At 45.5% G+C, this 15,000-nt stretch overlaps 2 protein-coding genes across 3 annotated transcripts in view; both read left to right on the forward strand.

Moving 5' to 3' along the window:
- Positions 1–15,000, forward strand: part of LOC116067087 — a 115,745-nt gene that overhangs the window by 21,312 nt on the left and 79,433 nt on the right. The window lies entirely within an intron of this gene.
- Positions 1–15,000, forward strand: part of LOC116067081 (serrate RNA effector molecule homolog) — a 29,910-nt gene that overhangs the window by 2,929 nt on the left and 11,981 nt on the right. For both annotated transcript variants that reach the window (XM_031323401.2, XM_035994318.1), the window contains exons 3-8: positions 1,681–1,935; positions 3,298–3,358; positions 6,078–6,375; positions 11,919–12,196; positions 12,613–12,753; positions 12,857–13,007. In XM_031323401.2, the coding sequence (XP_031179261.1) occupies positions 1,681–1,935; positions 3,298–3,358; positions 6,078–6,375; positions 11,919–12,196; positions 12,613–12,753; positions 12,857–13,007 (1,184 nt within the window). The remainder of the gene's footprint in view (positions 1–1,680; positions 1,936–3,297; positions 3,359–6,077; positions 6,376–11,918; positions 12,197–12,612; positions 12,754–12,856; positions 13,008–15,000) is intronic.

Raw genomic sequence — 15,000 nt, forward strand, 5'->3', positions numbered from 1 at the left:
TGAAAAATGTCCGGGAGATGTCGTGATGACGTTGCATTAATCAGGGGATTTAGTTCGTCTTTACAGAGAACATAAAACGCTGACTGCTGTAGCTTCACTACCCAGGGAAATGTGCATCACTGTGTCAGCGTCAGCTGCTGCTTACCGTACTATTCTACCAGTCCTTCCAGAAAAATGCTGAGTTTTTTTGTGATTGTTGCGGGGGAAAATCCTTGATTATGCGGCACGTTTTCTTAAAGAATGCGATGGAATATGCCGGATATTTATCAAAAACTGCGGTTTCATCATGGCTTCATCGCAGGGTTTGCAGCGTTTTTGATGATGTTCACGTCGCGTAATTACATCCCTTCACGTGCCCATGGCAACAGGGGGAAATGGCTGCTCTTGTGTGAAGTAAACGCAACATTTTTCAACTTCACGGAGAGCCTCACTTCCATCACACGACCGCCTGTCTTAAAGGGGAAGGCTCGGCCGGTAACGATCATGGAAAAGGAGAACGGTGAAAGTTGACTTTTCTATATATCGTGTCTGTCGTGGAGCAAAAATCTTTAAGCGCAACGTCCTGCGATGTGACGCACATGGCGATGTAGACGATGAAACAAAATATCAGGGAGCCCTAACTCCTGGTATGTGAGTGGTCTGTTAAATAGATTTTTCTTTGAAGTTGGGGCCTTTCTCAATTATACCTTGTCTCCTGCTAGTTGTACTACAGCACTTACTTTAAAAAATAAGCATATGCCTATTTTTGAAAATATTTTTATATCTCTTTTCGGTGTTGTAGTTTGTAGACGGTCCCTAAGCAGTATCAACACCAGAACTAAACTAAATTAGCGCAACTTTCATGCATTTCTTTCACATCTACTGAAGTCAGATTCACTGTGTTCACTCGGAAGGAATCACTTCACATGAGTAGGCTCTTGGAATGACATTTCGAACACGTTTAGAGGCTGAAAGCACGTTTAAAACTAGGGATGCAGCGAATATTGCTCCTTAGATACTACGTTAATTGTTGGTTTATGATCATTGTTGTAGTGTGTTCTGTGTGTGTTGTCTGTTGTATTTGGAGTACAGTTAGGGATGTCCAGATCCGATCACGTGGTTTCAGACTCGATCGGAATCTGACGTTACCTCCCGATCAGGACTGGGATATATATGTATATATATTCTCATTATTTTTTAACACATCTATAGTTATGCGGTGGCCCAGAGTTAGACCCTTTTGACTCCACACAGAAACAGCAACGCGTGCGGCATGACATCACTTTGTTGCAGAGACGCTATTGGTTAAATGCCGGCAAAGTAGAACACGGAAGCAGCTTGAAGCGGAAAGCGCGAGTATGTCTGCGGTCTGGAGGTATTATAAAGATGAATTATTATAGAAGTATCGGACCGGGACTCGGTATCGGTAGAGACTCAAAATCAAATGACTCGGACTCGTTAAAACTTTACAAAAAACTTTTACCAAATTTACAAACAACAGAGCTACGTGTTGAAATCGACCGGAATTCTCCTTTAAGTTTGAAATGTATGTAGATATTATTATTATCCTGACACGGTATTGTGTGTGTCTCTCTCGCTTTGTGTGTGTGTGTCTCTGTGTGTCTGTGTGTGTGTGTGTGTGTGTGTGTGTGTGTGTGTGTGTGTGTGTGTGTGTGTGTGTGTGTGTGTGTGTGTGTGTAGGGACTGGGACCGTGGCAGAGAGAGGAGGAGGGATTATGACCGTGGTCGTAGAGAGAGGTTTTCTCCGCCCCGACACATCAGCCCTCAGCACAAACGCATGAGGAGAGACTGGGACGAGCACCGGGGGGAGCCGTACCGCTATGACATGCCGTACGGAGGAGGGGGGGCGCCGTTTCAGGGGGCGGGGCCTCCGGGCTGGCACCCCGACCTCCCCCGCATTCACCCGCACCACGGAGGACACCCGCTGCAGGGCCGGTGAGAGACCCAAGTTAGAGATGCCGATTAGGGCTACATTTACACCGCTACGTTTAGAGCCCAAAGTGATTGCCGGGCACCAGGCAGGAGCAGGGGGAATGAGAGAGGGGAACAGCAGAGCAGGGGGAATGAGAGGGGAACAGCAGAGCAGGGGGAATGAGAGGGGGAAACGCCAGAGCAGGGGGAATGAGAGGGGGAAACACCAGAGGGGAATGAGAGGGGGGAATGAGAGGGGGAAACGCCAGAGCAGGGGGAATGAGAGGGGGAAACACCAGAGGGGAATGAGAGGGGGGAATGAGAGGGGGAAACGCCAGAGCAGGGGGAATGAGAGGGGGAAACACCAGAGGGGAATGAGAGGGGGAAACGCCAGAGCAGGGGGAATGAGAGGGGGAAACACCAGAGGGGAATGAGAGGGGGAAACAGCAGAGCAGGGGGAATGAGAGGGGGAAACGCCAGAGCAGGGGGAATGAGAGGGGGAAACACCAGAGGGGAATGAGAGGGGGAAACGCCAGAGCAGGGGGAATGAGAGGGGGAAACACCAGAGCAGGGGGAATGAGGGGGAAAACCAGCAGGGGGAATGAGGGGGAAACAGCAGAGCAGGGGGAATGAGAGAGGGGAACAGCAGAGCAGGGGGAATGAGAGAGGGGAACAGCAGAGCAGGGGGAATGAGAGAGGGGAACAGCAGAGCAGGGGGAATGAGAGAGGGGAACAGCAGAGCAGGGGGAATGAGAGGGGAACAGAGCAGGGGGAATGAGAGAGGGGAACAGCAGAGCAGGGGGAATGAGAGGGGGAAACAGCAGAGCAGGGGGAATGAGAGAGGGGAACAGCAGAGCAGGGGGAATGAATTATCGGCCTAAATTCTTATATTCTTGTGTTGGTTCTTGATGATGATTTTAATATGACGTGTGTGTGTGTCTGTTTATATTTATGTTTGTGTGTGTGTGTCTCTGTGTGTGTGTGTGTGTGTGTGTGTCTCTGTGTGTGTGTGTGTGTGTGTGTGTGTGTGTGTCTGTGTGTGTGTGTGTGTGTGTCTGTGTCTCTGTGTCTCTGTGTGTGTGTGTGTGTCTCTGTGTGTGTGTGTGTGTCTCTGTGTGTGTGTGTGTGTGTGTGTCTGTGTCTCTGAGTGTGTGTGTGTGTGTGTGTGTGTGTGTGTGTCTGTCTGTGTGTGTGTGTGTGTGTGTGTGTCTGTGTGTCTGTGTCTGTGTCTCTGTGTGTCTCTGTGTGTGTGTGTGTGTGTGTGTGTGTCTGTGTGTGTCTGTGTCTCTGTGTGTGTGTGTGTGTGTGTGTGTGTGTGTGTCTGTGTCTCTGTGTGTGTGTGTGTGTGTGTGTGTGTGTGTGTGTGTGTGTGTGTGTGTGTGTCAGGTTGGGGATGATGGATCCAGACCTTCCTCCCCCCGGTCCACCCACCATGCGGAGCTTCAAGGTGAGTCCAACATCTAACGTAATAACTATAATGTGATTTATATATATCTCTTTCATTTAGGGCTGCAACTAACGATTATTTTCATAGTCGATTAATCTGTCGATTATTTTCTCTCCATTAATCGATTAGTTGTTTGATCTATAAAAATGTCAAAACATGGTGAAAAATGTGGATCAGTGTTTCCCAAAGCCTAAGAGGACGTCCTCAAATGTCTTGTTTTGTCCAAAACTCAAAAGATATTCAGTTTACTGTCACAGAGGAGAGAAGAAACTAGAAGATATTCACATTTAACAAGCTGGAATCAGAGAAATCTTAGTTTTTTTAATAAAAAAATGACTCAAACGATTAATCGATTATGAAAATAGTTGGCGATTAATTTAATAGTTGACAACTAATCGATTAATCGATTCATCGTTGCACCTCTACTTTCATTGTCTCATACTTTATGCTTCATAAGTCAGAGAAAGAGCGGAGACTAAGGCCTCCTGCACACTGGCTGTGTGACACGCACGAAAACGCGTGCCTGCTAGAAATAGAACCGACGCCTATTTTTCACGCGACACGCAAGCGTGTTGGAAGCGTTTCCAGGCAACATAGAATATGAAAAGATGTTTATATGTCATTTTGACACAAACATATATTAATAAACGACATGTTGATGTTTGAAAGTCTCGCGGTTTGGACATAAATGCAGATATAAATGATAAATGATGGATTCTGATTAAACAGTAACATGGACCGGTGCTTTGGTGTTTTTTGCCTCCAACGTCTCCTCCCAGGCAGCGCGGCAATGGTTATGTTTAGGGTTAGGGTTAGCTGCCTGGAAGGAGCCGTTGGAGGCAAAAAAAACACCATTGAGCAACATGGACTTTATTATCTCAGGAAAGGGAATTGAAATATAAATATATATATATATATCGAAATATGTGCAAACACAAAATTATTGACAAAATCAAGTTGAAGAACACACCATGATTTCATTTTATCAATGAGAAACATCCGTGTGTCCAGGCAAGGCTAGCAGCAGCAACGCTGCGTCAGACACGTTTCTGGTGTGTAAAGTAGAGCTGGGGGTAAACGATTATTTATTAAACGATTAATTGGGCGATTATTTTATCGATTAGTCGACTAATCTAACGACTAATTGGACGATTAATATAACGATTATTTTTCTGTTGCTCGATTAATAAAAACCATAATGTATCTCAAATAAATACCAAAAAATTCTTAATAATATATTTTATTAAACAATTTTGCACAGCAAAAGATCTTCTGCTTTACACAAAATGAAATAATTATTTTACTGTTATACAAAATGAAAGGCCAGCCTGTTTACTCTTTTACAGTACCAACATAACTCTCTTGTTCAAAAAAATCAAGTTGTAGTGCAAAAAAGAAAAACACTGCAGTGCACAGTACAGACATTCCTGAGAGTGTTTAACACAACATAACAGTCCCAACATAAAACCTGATGCATAATCAAACTCACTCTCTTAACTGCTATTCTGTAGGTTTACATGCTAATGCAGCTGTGCACTTTGGTGGTGCTAGGCTAACCAACGCATCTCAGCTCTCTGTGCAGTTTGTTCGTGCTAGGTTAGTAGCTAACGTTCACGTTAGCTAACGTTAGCTACTATAGATAGCTGTGTTCTGCAGCCGTAAGCTAGCTACCATTCAAGCCAACATTAGATGATAACTAACGTTAGCTAAACACAGCTGTCTAGGCGCCAGTAGCTAGCTAACGTTAACGTTAGCTACTAACCTAGAACGAACAAACTGCACGGAGAGCTAAGATAGTTAGCTAGCACCACCTAAGTGCGCAGGCTACACAACACACTACACAAACATGAAATTAATTTAGCTAACGTTAGTACTTGGGACTATATTTTAAGTATTCCCATACCCTCGATGATTAAGGGCGAGCTGTTTTTTTAGGACTTTTTCTTTTCATGGGGCTTTTTGCAGGGCTTTGTTGCGAATTCTGTGAGGAGGTTGCTGTTTCCTGCAATGTTTTGGTCTCCCACGTGTGTGTGTGGCGAAGCGTCGACGCAAAAATACGACGTCGACGTAATTTTGACGTCGATGCGTCGACGTCATCGACGCGTCGCTGCAGGCCTAGTGTAAAGACGTAGAAAACGCCACGCAGCCGCCACGCCACGCAGCCAGTTTGTCTACCTAAAGTTTTCCACATAAATTTAAACACGCTTGAGCATGTTTTGGTCGGTTCTTTCTTACGTTCTTAGCCCTTCTGTTTGGCTGTTAATGTCGCCTTTTCTGGCGTTTGGGATGCTTTTTTCCGACATTCTTGGCGCTTTTCTCCGTGTGTGTATTTAGGAGTTCCTGCTGAACATGGAGGACAGTTGTAGTTCCAGATGTTACAGATGTGTCTCTGTGAGGACAGTTGTAGTTCCAGATGTTACCAGATGTGTCTCTGTGAGGACAGTTGTAGTTCCAGATGTTACCAGATGTGTCTGTGTGAGGACAGTTGTAGTTCCAGATGTGCGTCTCTGTGAGGACAGTTGTAGTCCCAGATGTTACCAGATGTCTCTGTGAGGACAGTTGTAGTTCCAGATGTTACCAGATGTCTCTGTGAGGACAGTTGTAGTTCCAGATGTGCGTCTCTGTGAGGACAGTTGTAGTTCCAGATGTTACCAGATGTGTCTGTGTGAGGACAGTTGTAGTTCCAGATGTTACCAGATGTGTCTCTGTGTGTCTTTAGGAGTTCCTGCTGAACATGGAGGACAGCGTGGACGAGACGGAGTCGGTGAAGCGCTACAACCAGTACAAGCTGGACTTCCGGCGGCAGCAGCTGCAGGACTTCTTCCTGCAGCACAAAGAGCACGAGTGGTTCCGCTCCAAGTACCACCCCGATGACATCACGGCCCGGGGGGCGGAGTCTCTGAGCGCCCTCAAAACACGGCTGTCCGTCTTCCTCTTCCTGCTGGACAACGGCTGGCTGGACGACGTGGCGCTGGACATGGAGCACGCGCCCGCCATCATCAAGCTGCTGGACGCAGGTAGGCTCGCTGCTGCAAGGGCATCTGGGTAATGGAGTCAGCAAGGATGCAGGTAGGCTCGCTGCAAGGGGGGTTTCTGGGTAATGGAGTGAGCAAGGATGCAGGTAGGCTCGCTGCAAGGGGGGTTTCTGGGTAATGGAGTGAGCAAGGATGCAGGTAGGCTCGCTGCAAGGGGGGCTTCTGGGTAATGGAGTCAGCAAGGATGCAGGTAGGCTCGCTGCAAGGGGGGCTTCTGGGTAATGGAGTCAGCAAGGATGCAGGTAGGCTCGCTGCAATGGGGGGCTTCTGGGTAATGGAGTCAGCTGGGATGCAGTAGGCTGCTGCAAGGGGGGCTTCGGGTATGGGTCCAGGCTGCAGTAGCCGCTGCAAGGGGGGCTTCTGGGTAATGGAGTCAGCAAGGATGCAGGTAGGCTCGCTGCAAGGGGGGCTTCTGGGTAATGGAGTCAGCAAGGATGCAGGTAGGCTCGCTGCAATGGGGGTTCTGGGTAATGGAGTCAGCTAGGATGCAGGTAGGCTCGCTGCAAGGGGGGCTTCTGGGTAATGGAGTCAGCAAGGATGCAGGTAGGCTCGCTGCAATGGGGGTTCTGGGTAATGGAGTCAGCTAGGATGCAGGTAGGCTCGCTGCAAGGGGGGGTTCTGGGTAATGGAGTCAGCTAGGATGCAGGTAGGCTCACCGCTGCAGGGGTGGAGCGGTACATGTATTCGTATTGAACCGTAACGTTAGTTGGGACAGACGCCTCGTTTCTTCAGGTTAACTATATTAGCTTTAGCCAGACAGGGAGCAGCTTTCTACGGTGAACAACGGCCGGGAGACGTCGTGATAACGTTGCATTAATCAGGTGATTTAGCTCGTCTTTGCAGAGAACAGAGATGCTGTAATTTCAGTTTTATAGCCGATTGTCTTATTTTGTTTACAAGTTCCAGATGGAGTCTGGAGATGATGTGGGGTACTTATAGTTTACTGTTTACATCTTACTTTACACACTTCAGCCTGAGACAGCTAGCTCAGGGGACAGACTGGAGGACACTAGGTGGTACAGCCTGAGACACGTAAAAAAAAAAGAGAAAAACGTCCCCGTGAACACGTATCAATAGATTAAAATAACGTGACTTTACACCAACTGCCGTGAGCCTGGGTTGGTGATTGTGTTGACTCACAAGTCAAATTACTTGTATTTTCTTGAAAGTATATATGTTTCTGCTTTCCTTAATTTTTGTTAATTTTTATATCACGATTTTGCCTCATTAGCCTTAATTGCGGTAAACAATAAAAATCCCATCTTGTCAACTTCATCTCTGACTCATCCTTCGGCCTGCACGATTAACCGTTCTCGGTTCACCCTGTTCACGATTTAATTTTTAAATAACTAAAAAAAACTAAAACTAAAAAAATGTTTTAATGACTTTGATTCTCATTTAATTTTACGAGTCGACTGCATCACAAACGCTACTACTTTCTTCTCTGAGTTTTAAACGTAGACGGTATAAAATAGGTTTTAAAGCGCTGCAGAGCTCTCCCTTCTCTTCATTGAAGCCTCTGTTATTAAAGCAGCCATATTATGCACATTTTCAGGTTCATAATTGTATTTTAAGGTTGTACCAGAATATGTTTACATGGTTTAATTTTCAAAAAACACCATATTTTTGTTGTACTGCAGTCAGTGTTGTATAAAGTACTAGAAAGCAATACTTGAGTAAAAGTACAAGTATCATACTACAAAAAGACTTTGGTAGAAGTGAAAGTTGCCTTTTAGAATATTACTTAAGTAAAAGTCTTAAAGTATCTGATATATATTGTACTTAAGTATCAAAAGTAATTTTCTGATATTTAATGTACCGTATTTTCCGGACTATAAGTCGCTCCGGAGTATAAGTCGCATCAGTCAAAAAATGCGTCATGAAGAGGAAAAAAACATATAAGTCGCACTGGACTATAAGTCGCATTTATTTAGAAATTTATTTCACAAAATCCAAGATCAAGAACAGACATTTAATCAGGAAAGGCAAGTTATTAAACTACACAGTAGCACACAGAACAAGGGGCTGAATACGGTAGGTGTCCGGTATGTTAACGTAACACATTAACAGTTATTCAACTACACAACAGAATACAGAACAACTACCAGGGCGTGGAGACGTAACTGCACCGTTGACGTGCATCTACATCTGTGGACTCGTTCCTCCAGCTCTGGCCATCTTGCTTTCAGCGCGCGACTAGCTTTCTTTGTTTTCTTCATTGCAGTAAGAGTCACCTTTTCGCCAGTCCCTCACAAGTTTCTCTCTCACTCCAAACTTTCTGCTGCTCGATTACCGTTTTCGGCTGCATATTTGACTACCTGCAGTCACCTGCAGTTTCTTTTTGCCTAGAGCGCCCTCTGGCGGCTTTAGACGGTAATGTTTTCAGCATGAAATAACATTTAAAAACGTGAAATTATAAATATTTTGATATATAAGTCGCACCTGAGTATAAGTCACAGGACCAGCCAAAGTATGAAAAAAAGTGCGACTTATAGTCCGGAAAATACGGTACTTAAGTATTTGAAGTAAAAGTAAAAAGTTTTTTTTTTTTTTTTAAAAGCAAGCGGTTAGAACTTTTACTGTGAACTTTATTGTGGCTTTCTTATAGTAAAGCATAAAGTATATTCAGGGTTCCCGTATCTTCTTAATCATCCGGTAGGAAGAATCTTTCATTCCAATGTACAGAAACTTTTCTTGCAAATACGGCCACGGGTGTATGACGTTATCTTCACCACTACCCTGTTCACCGAGGTCACCACTATCGTCGGGGGGGTCGTCTACGGTAACGGGAGGTCCTCCAGTAGGTGCTCCTGCTTCCATGGCGGTTTCAGTTGTGCGTCCTCCTCCTCCTTTGGCAACAAACAAGCGCTGAAATAGAGCGTGCGGCGTGCGGAGCGTGCGTAATGTAATCTAGGAGCAGTGATTCGCCAAACCTCCCTTATTGCAGTCGCACACATTTCTTCTAATTTTATTTTTTTAGTAACGAGTAACGAAGATGCTTAGTGGAAATATAACGGAGTAAAAGTATACATTTTATCTAGGAAATGTAGTGGAGTAAAAGTGAAAGTTGACATAAATTTAAATAGCGAAGTAAAGTACAGGTACGTGAAATTTCTACTTAAGTACAGTAACGAAGTATTTGTACTCCGTTACATTACAACACTGACTGCAGTGCTCTCTCTCACTGCTGCAGATCCTCTTTTCACCTGGTCTCTGTTTTAGCTACAGAGTGAGACCTCTTTTCTTCTTCTTCTTCTGTACTATCTTTGATTGCACTGCACATGCCCAGTAGCTCAGATGTAGATCATGTCAGCTAGCTAGCTCCATAGACAGTAAAAGAAAGGCTGTTTCTACAACTTCAGTCAGTTACAAGGCAGGATTAGCTGGGAGACTTCTAAAAGAGGGCGCACATGGAAGTAGTTCTTTTGGAGATTATGGTGAACTTGTGTGTGTTGTACCAGTGCTTTGCTATTGAGAACGAGGTAGCATGCTAGCGTTAGCATGCTAGCGTTAGCGCTACAAGCTAATGGTTGTGGTTAGCCTGCTCGTTTCGGCTTGTGACGTCAGAAGCCGTGACGATTTTGAACAGCTCACCCAGAGACTGAAGGCAGGACACATTCAGAAACCGTATCTCACTCTAAACACCATGGATGGATTTTTTTCAAAGTTTGTATGTGTGTGGAAGCACCAGAGACACAACATAACACCCCAAATCCCAGAAAAAGTGAATTTTTTTTCATAATGTGGACACTTTAAAGGCTCGTGGTGATGACCAATGTGCTCTAGGTGCCAAAATACATCTATGTTTGGTACTCAGGGTCCAAAATTAGCACCAATCTACCAGCCAAATGCTGGTAAAATATGCAAGTAGCTGCTAGATTTGCTTCACTCACCAGCCAAAGAAACACTGGTTTCCTATTGAGTGGCTGGTCAAATTTAAACATTCACTAGCCTTTTGGCTGGTGGACAAAAAAGTTAGTTTTGGACCCTGTTGGTACTGCCAATTAGTTTGGTTTTGTCACGGTTCATGTGTTCAATAAGCATTACACTTGGTGAGAAACAAATCGTGGCAGAGAGTCATGATATCAATTCTAAGCTAATAAATCATGACTCATGTTTTCCCAGATCGTGCAGGCCTAGTCACCCTGAGTGTTCCCACCTGGTCACGACTACTCATTTACATCTCGGCTTTACATGCGCAATAACTAGGGCTGCAACAACGAATCGATAAAATTGAATAAATTCGATTATTAAAAAAGTTGGCAACGAATTTCATTATCGATTCGTTGTGTCGCGCGACACGCCACTCAGTTGCGGAGATAAAAGCAATTGAGTTGAGTGAAGCGAAAGAAAAGAAGAAAGAGCAGAGCGGGGGTAGAGGAAATACGGAGAGAGACCGGAGAGACCCGTAACGTTCTGAAACACACGGCGGAGGCAGAGAAATCAGTCTGACCTAAGTCATCCAAGGTGTGGGAGCATTTCACACTAAATAAATCAAAAACATGTTAATTGGAAGATAAGCAAAAGCGACACGGCATGGCACGGTCACCACGGTGACGATTCAGCACCTAAAACGTAAACATGTTGGAGTCCTCGATGAGGAGGAAGGGAGTTCAACAGCAGGGTAACGTCACTACACAATCCTATTGTTGTTCCGTTTTGAAGTGAGGAACGTAACGTCCCTCTTCTGGTGCTGGTGTTTACTCGTTATCCAGCTGACTAGCATGACAAGCTAGCGTTAGCTCGTTAATAACAGGAGTAAAGCTAGTGTTAGCTCGTTAATAACAGGAGTAAAGCTAGCGTTAGCTCGTTAATAACAGGAGTAAAGCTAGCGTTAGCTCGTTAATAACAGTAGTAAAGCTAGCGTTAGCTCGTTAATAACAGTAGTAAAGCTAGCGTTAGCTCGTTAATAACAGGAGTAAAGCTAGCGTTAGCTCGTTAATAACAGGAGTAAAGCTAGCGTTAGCTCGTTAATAACGGGAGTAAAGCAGGACTAAAGACACGTTTTTATTCACTCGCCTTTTTTGGCCCATTCATTTTTCAATATATTGTCATGTATATATTCTGAGCTTTGTCCCATATCAGTTATTTTTGACAAATATATTTGTGTGTTGTACTTTTTAATTTCATTTTAAAGTTATTTTATAGCACTTGGGCATCTTAAGCTGTGTTTAAATGTGGTGAACAAATGAACTTAACTTGCAATTAATACAATGGTGGTAATAATTTAATGAAAAAGCTTCAAGTGAACGTGTGTGTGTGTGTGTCTGTCTGTGTGTGTGTTGTCTGTATCTGCTTTTTGGGTTACTTACCTTTACACAACTATTAACTAAACAACATGTATGTAATTATGTATTGAGTTGATGTAAATTAATGAATGTTTTTTTATCCGATTCATCGATTAATCGAAAAAATAATCGACAGATTAATCGATTATTAAAATAATCGTTAGTTGCAGCCCTAACAATAACCATTTTTTATTTAGTTATTTATATTAATCTGCCTTTGCTTTCCTGTCTCTGCAGCGGTGATAAAGATGGAGGGTGGGACGGACTTTGACCTGCAGGTTCTGGAGGTCCCGACAGCCTCGGCGGCGTCCGGCAGCGAGGCGAGCAGCGCCGCTAATGCTAACCCTGCAGCCGCCACCGCTGCCTCCGCCTCCTCCTCCTCCTCCTCGGGAGAGAAGAGTCTCGGGGAGGCGAGCGGAGGAAAGGCGAGCGGTCCGACGGGCTCGGAGACGGCGGGGAGTCGGACGGAGACGGCGGCCGCCAGAGAGAAGGGCGGGACTAAAGACTCGGAGAAGGTGAGAGGTTCTGCTGGCCCAAAATACTCAAATAGTTCATTCTTCTGAAGAAAACCTTCAGACGTTGAGAGAAACTAAAACATGAAACAAAATGTCAAACAAAAAGCATCAAAAACAACCCCGATGTTCTTCTCTCTCTCTCTCTCTCTCTCTCTCTCTGTCTCTCTCTGTCTCTCTCGCTGTCTCTCTCTCTCTCTCTGTCTCTGTCTCTCTCTCTGTCTCTCTCTCTCTCTGTCTCTCTCTCTCTCCCTCTCTCTCTCCCTCTCTCTCTCTCTGTCTCTCTCTCTGTCTCTCTCTCTCTGTCTCTCTGTGTCTCTCTCTCTCTCTCTGTCTCTGTCTGTCTGTCTCTCTATCTCTCTCTCTCTGTCTCTCTGTCTCTCTCTCTCTCTGTCTCTCTCTCCCTCTCTCTCACTCAGGACGGTGAAGAGGACGCCAAGCAGAACGGAGAGAAGGAGAAAGAAGAACAGGAAGAAGGAGAAGAAGGGGAGGATGGCGAGGAGGAGGACGAGGATGAAAAGAAGGATGAAGAAGAAGAAAAAGAGAAGGCGACCAAGAAGGTGAGTTTGTTTCTGTGGTTAGCTCCGATGCTAATGCTCCGATGCTAATGCTCCGATGCTAACGCTCCGGTGCCGGTGTTGAACCCCCGTCTCTTCCTCTCAGGGCAGGAAGAGGAAACGCAGCGTGTCGGTCGACAGCGGCGAGGGCAGCGCCTCCGACTCGGACTCCTCGCACTCTGACGGAGAGAAGGAGGAAGACGAGGAGAAGGAGGAAGACGAGGAGAAGGACGAAGACGAGGAGGACGGAGAGAACAGTAAGAACCACTTCAAACGGAGACTAGTAGTGAAGGTTTCCTCTTCACTTCTTTCCCCACGTTTTAGGTTAGTTTCTTTGGCGTCCTTTTGGTCGATCTTTTCAACAATCTTGGAGCATTTTTCTACACTTTTTTATGTTCTATGTTGCTGTCTTCTACGTTTTTTATGTATGTTTAACGTTAGAAGTCAGGGACGATAGAGACAGTGAAGGTACTGACACACCAACCTGATTATCGGCCGTCTGGCGAGGTCGGTGACTCGAGTCTGTTCGGTGAGTCCCGTGCCGTCGTCCGTTGGAGGAGCTGTCGGCCTTCATTTTGGCCGACCTGACATGCTCGGTCAGAGACAGGACAGTCAGGACTCACTCGGAAATGACGAGCGTGATGAGCCTCTCAAAATCTGACGAAAATCTTTTAAACTGACCTTTTGTTGATCTGAAATGAAGACAGATTCAGCAACTGCACGGCCTATTTCTCTCTTAAAATGTTTTCAGAAACACGTTTCGGTGAACTATTTTAGTCCAATATGAGATCGTATTCTGAATGAGTCGCCAGTAATGGCCGGTTGAAAAGATCCAAAATCCGGAAGCAGCAGCCAGACCCACCTGACGCGTTCGTCCAGCTGCCGGTTTTCATTTTTCTGGGCGAAAACTAGGGGTGGTACGGTTCATGAAAAAACATCCGAACCGCTCGGTTCGCTTGTCTCACGGTTCGTCAGTACACGGTTAACGTGCACTAACCTCTTACTGCCGTAGTGCCCACTTTACACACCTACGTTAAAACACTTACTGGAAACGACCATAGACGGTATATAAACGATGAGGGGGATGAGCGTGACGAACGCAACACGTGGCAGCTGATTGGATGAACGCGTCACGTGGTTCTTGCTGCTCCCGAATTTCAAAACAGACTCTAATAGCGTCTCGTTCTGAATACGATCTCGTATTTTACGAAAACAGTTCACCGAAAAGTGTTTCTGAAAACATTTTAAGCAAGAAATGGTAAGTGGGAGAGATGAGGAAGACTGTAGAGATGTCAGGTGAGAGAGATGAGGAAGGCTGTAGAGATGTCAGGTGGAGAGATGAGGAAGGCTGTGGAGATGTCAGGTGGAGAGATGAGGAAGACTGTAGAGATGTCAGGTGGAGAGATGAGGAAGACTGTAGAGATGTCAGGTCTGTAGAGATGTCAGGTGGAGAGATGAGGAAGACTGTAGAGATGTCAGGTGGAGAGATGAGGAAGACTGTAGAGATGTCAGGTGGAGAGATGAGGAAGACTGTAGAGATGTCAGGTGGAGAGATGAGGAAGGCTGTAGAGATGTCAGGTGGAGAGATGAGGAAGACTGTAGAGATGTCAGGTCTGTAGAGATGTCAGGTGGAGAGATGAGGAAGACTGTAGAGATGTCAGGTGGAGAGATGAGGAAGACTGTAGAGATGTCAGGTGGGAGAGATGAGGAAGGCTGTAGAGATGTCAGGTGGAGAGATGAGGAAGGCTGTAGAGATGTCAGGTGGAGAGATGAGGAAGGCTGTAGAGATGTCAGGTGGAGAGATGAGGAAGGCTGTAGAGATGTCAGGTGGAGAGATGAGGAAGGCTGTAGAGATGTCAGGTGGGAGAGATGAGGAAGACTGTAGATATGTCAGGTGGGAGAGATGAGGAAGGCTGTAGAGATGTCAGGTGGGAGAGATGAGGAAGACTGTAGAGATGTGAGGTGGGAGAGATGAGGAAGACTGTAGAGATGTCAGGTGGAGAGATGAGGAAGGCTGTAGAGATGTCAGGTGGAGAGATGAGGAAGGCTGTAGAGATGTCAGGTGGAGAGATGAGGAAGACTGTAGAGATGTCAGGTGGGAGAGATGAGGAAGGCTGTAGAGATGTCAGGTGGAGAGATGAGGAAGGCTGTAGAGATGAGGAAGGCTGTAGAGATGTCAGGTGGAGAGATGAGGAAAGCTGTAGAGATGTCAGGTGGGAGAGATGAGGAAGACTGTAGAGATGTCAGGTG

This window comes from Sander lucioperca, chromosome 17, assembly GCF_008315115.2.
Source record: "Sander lucioperca isolate FBNREF2018 chromosome 17, SLUC_FBN_1.2, whole genome shotgun sequence".
Classification (NCBI taxonomy): Eukaryota; Metazoa; Chordata; class Actinopteri; order Perciformes; family Percidae; genus Sander; species Sander lucioperca.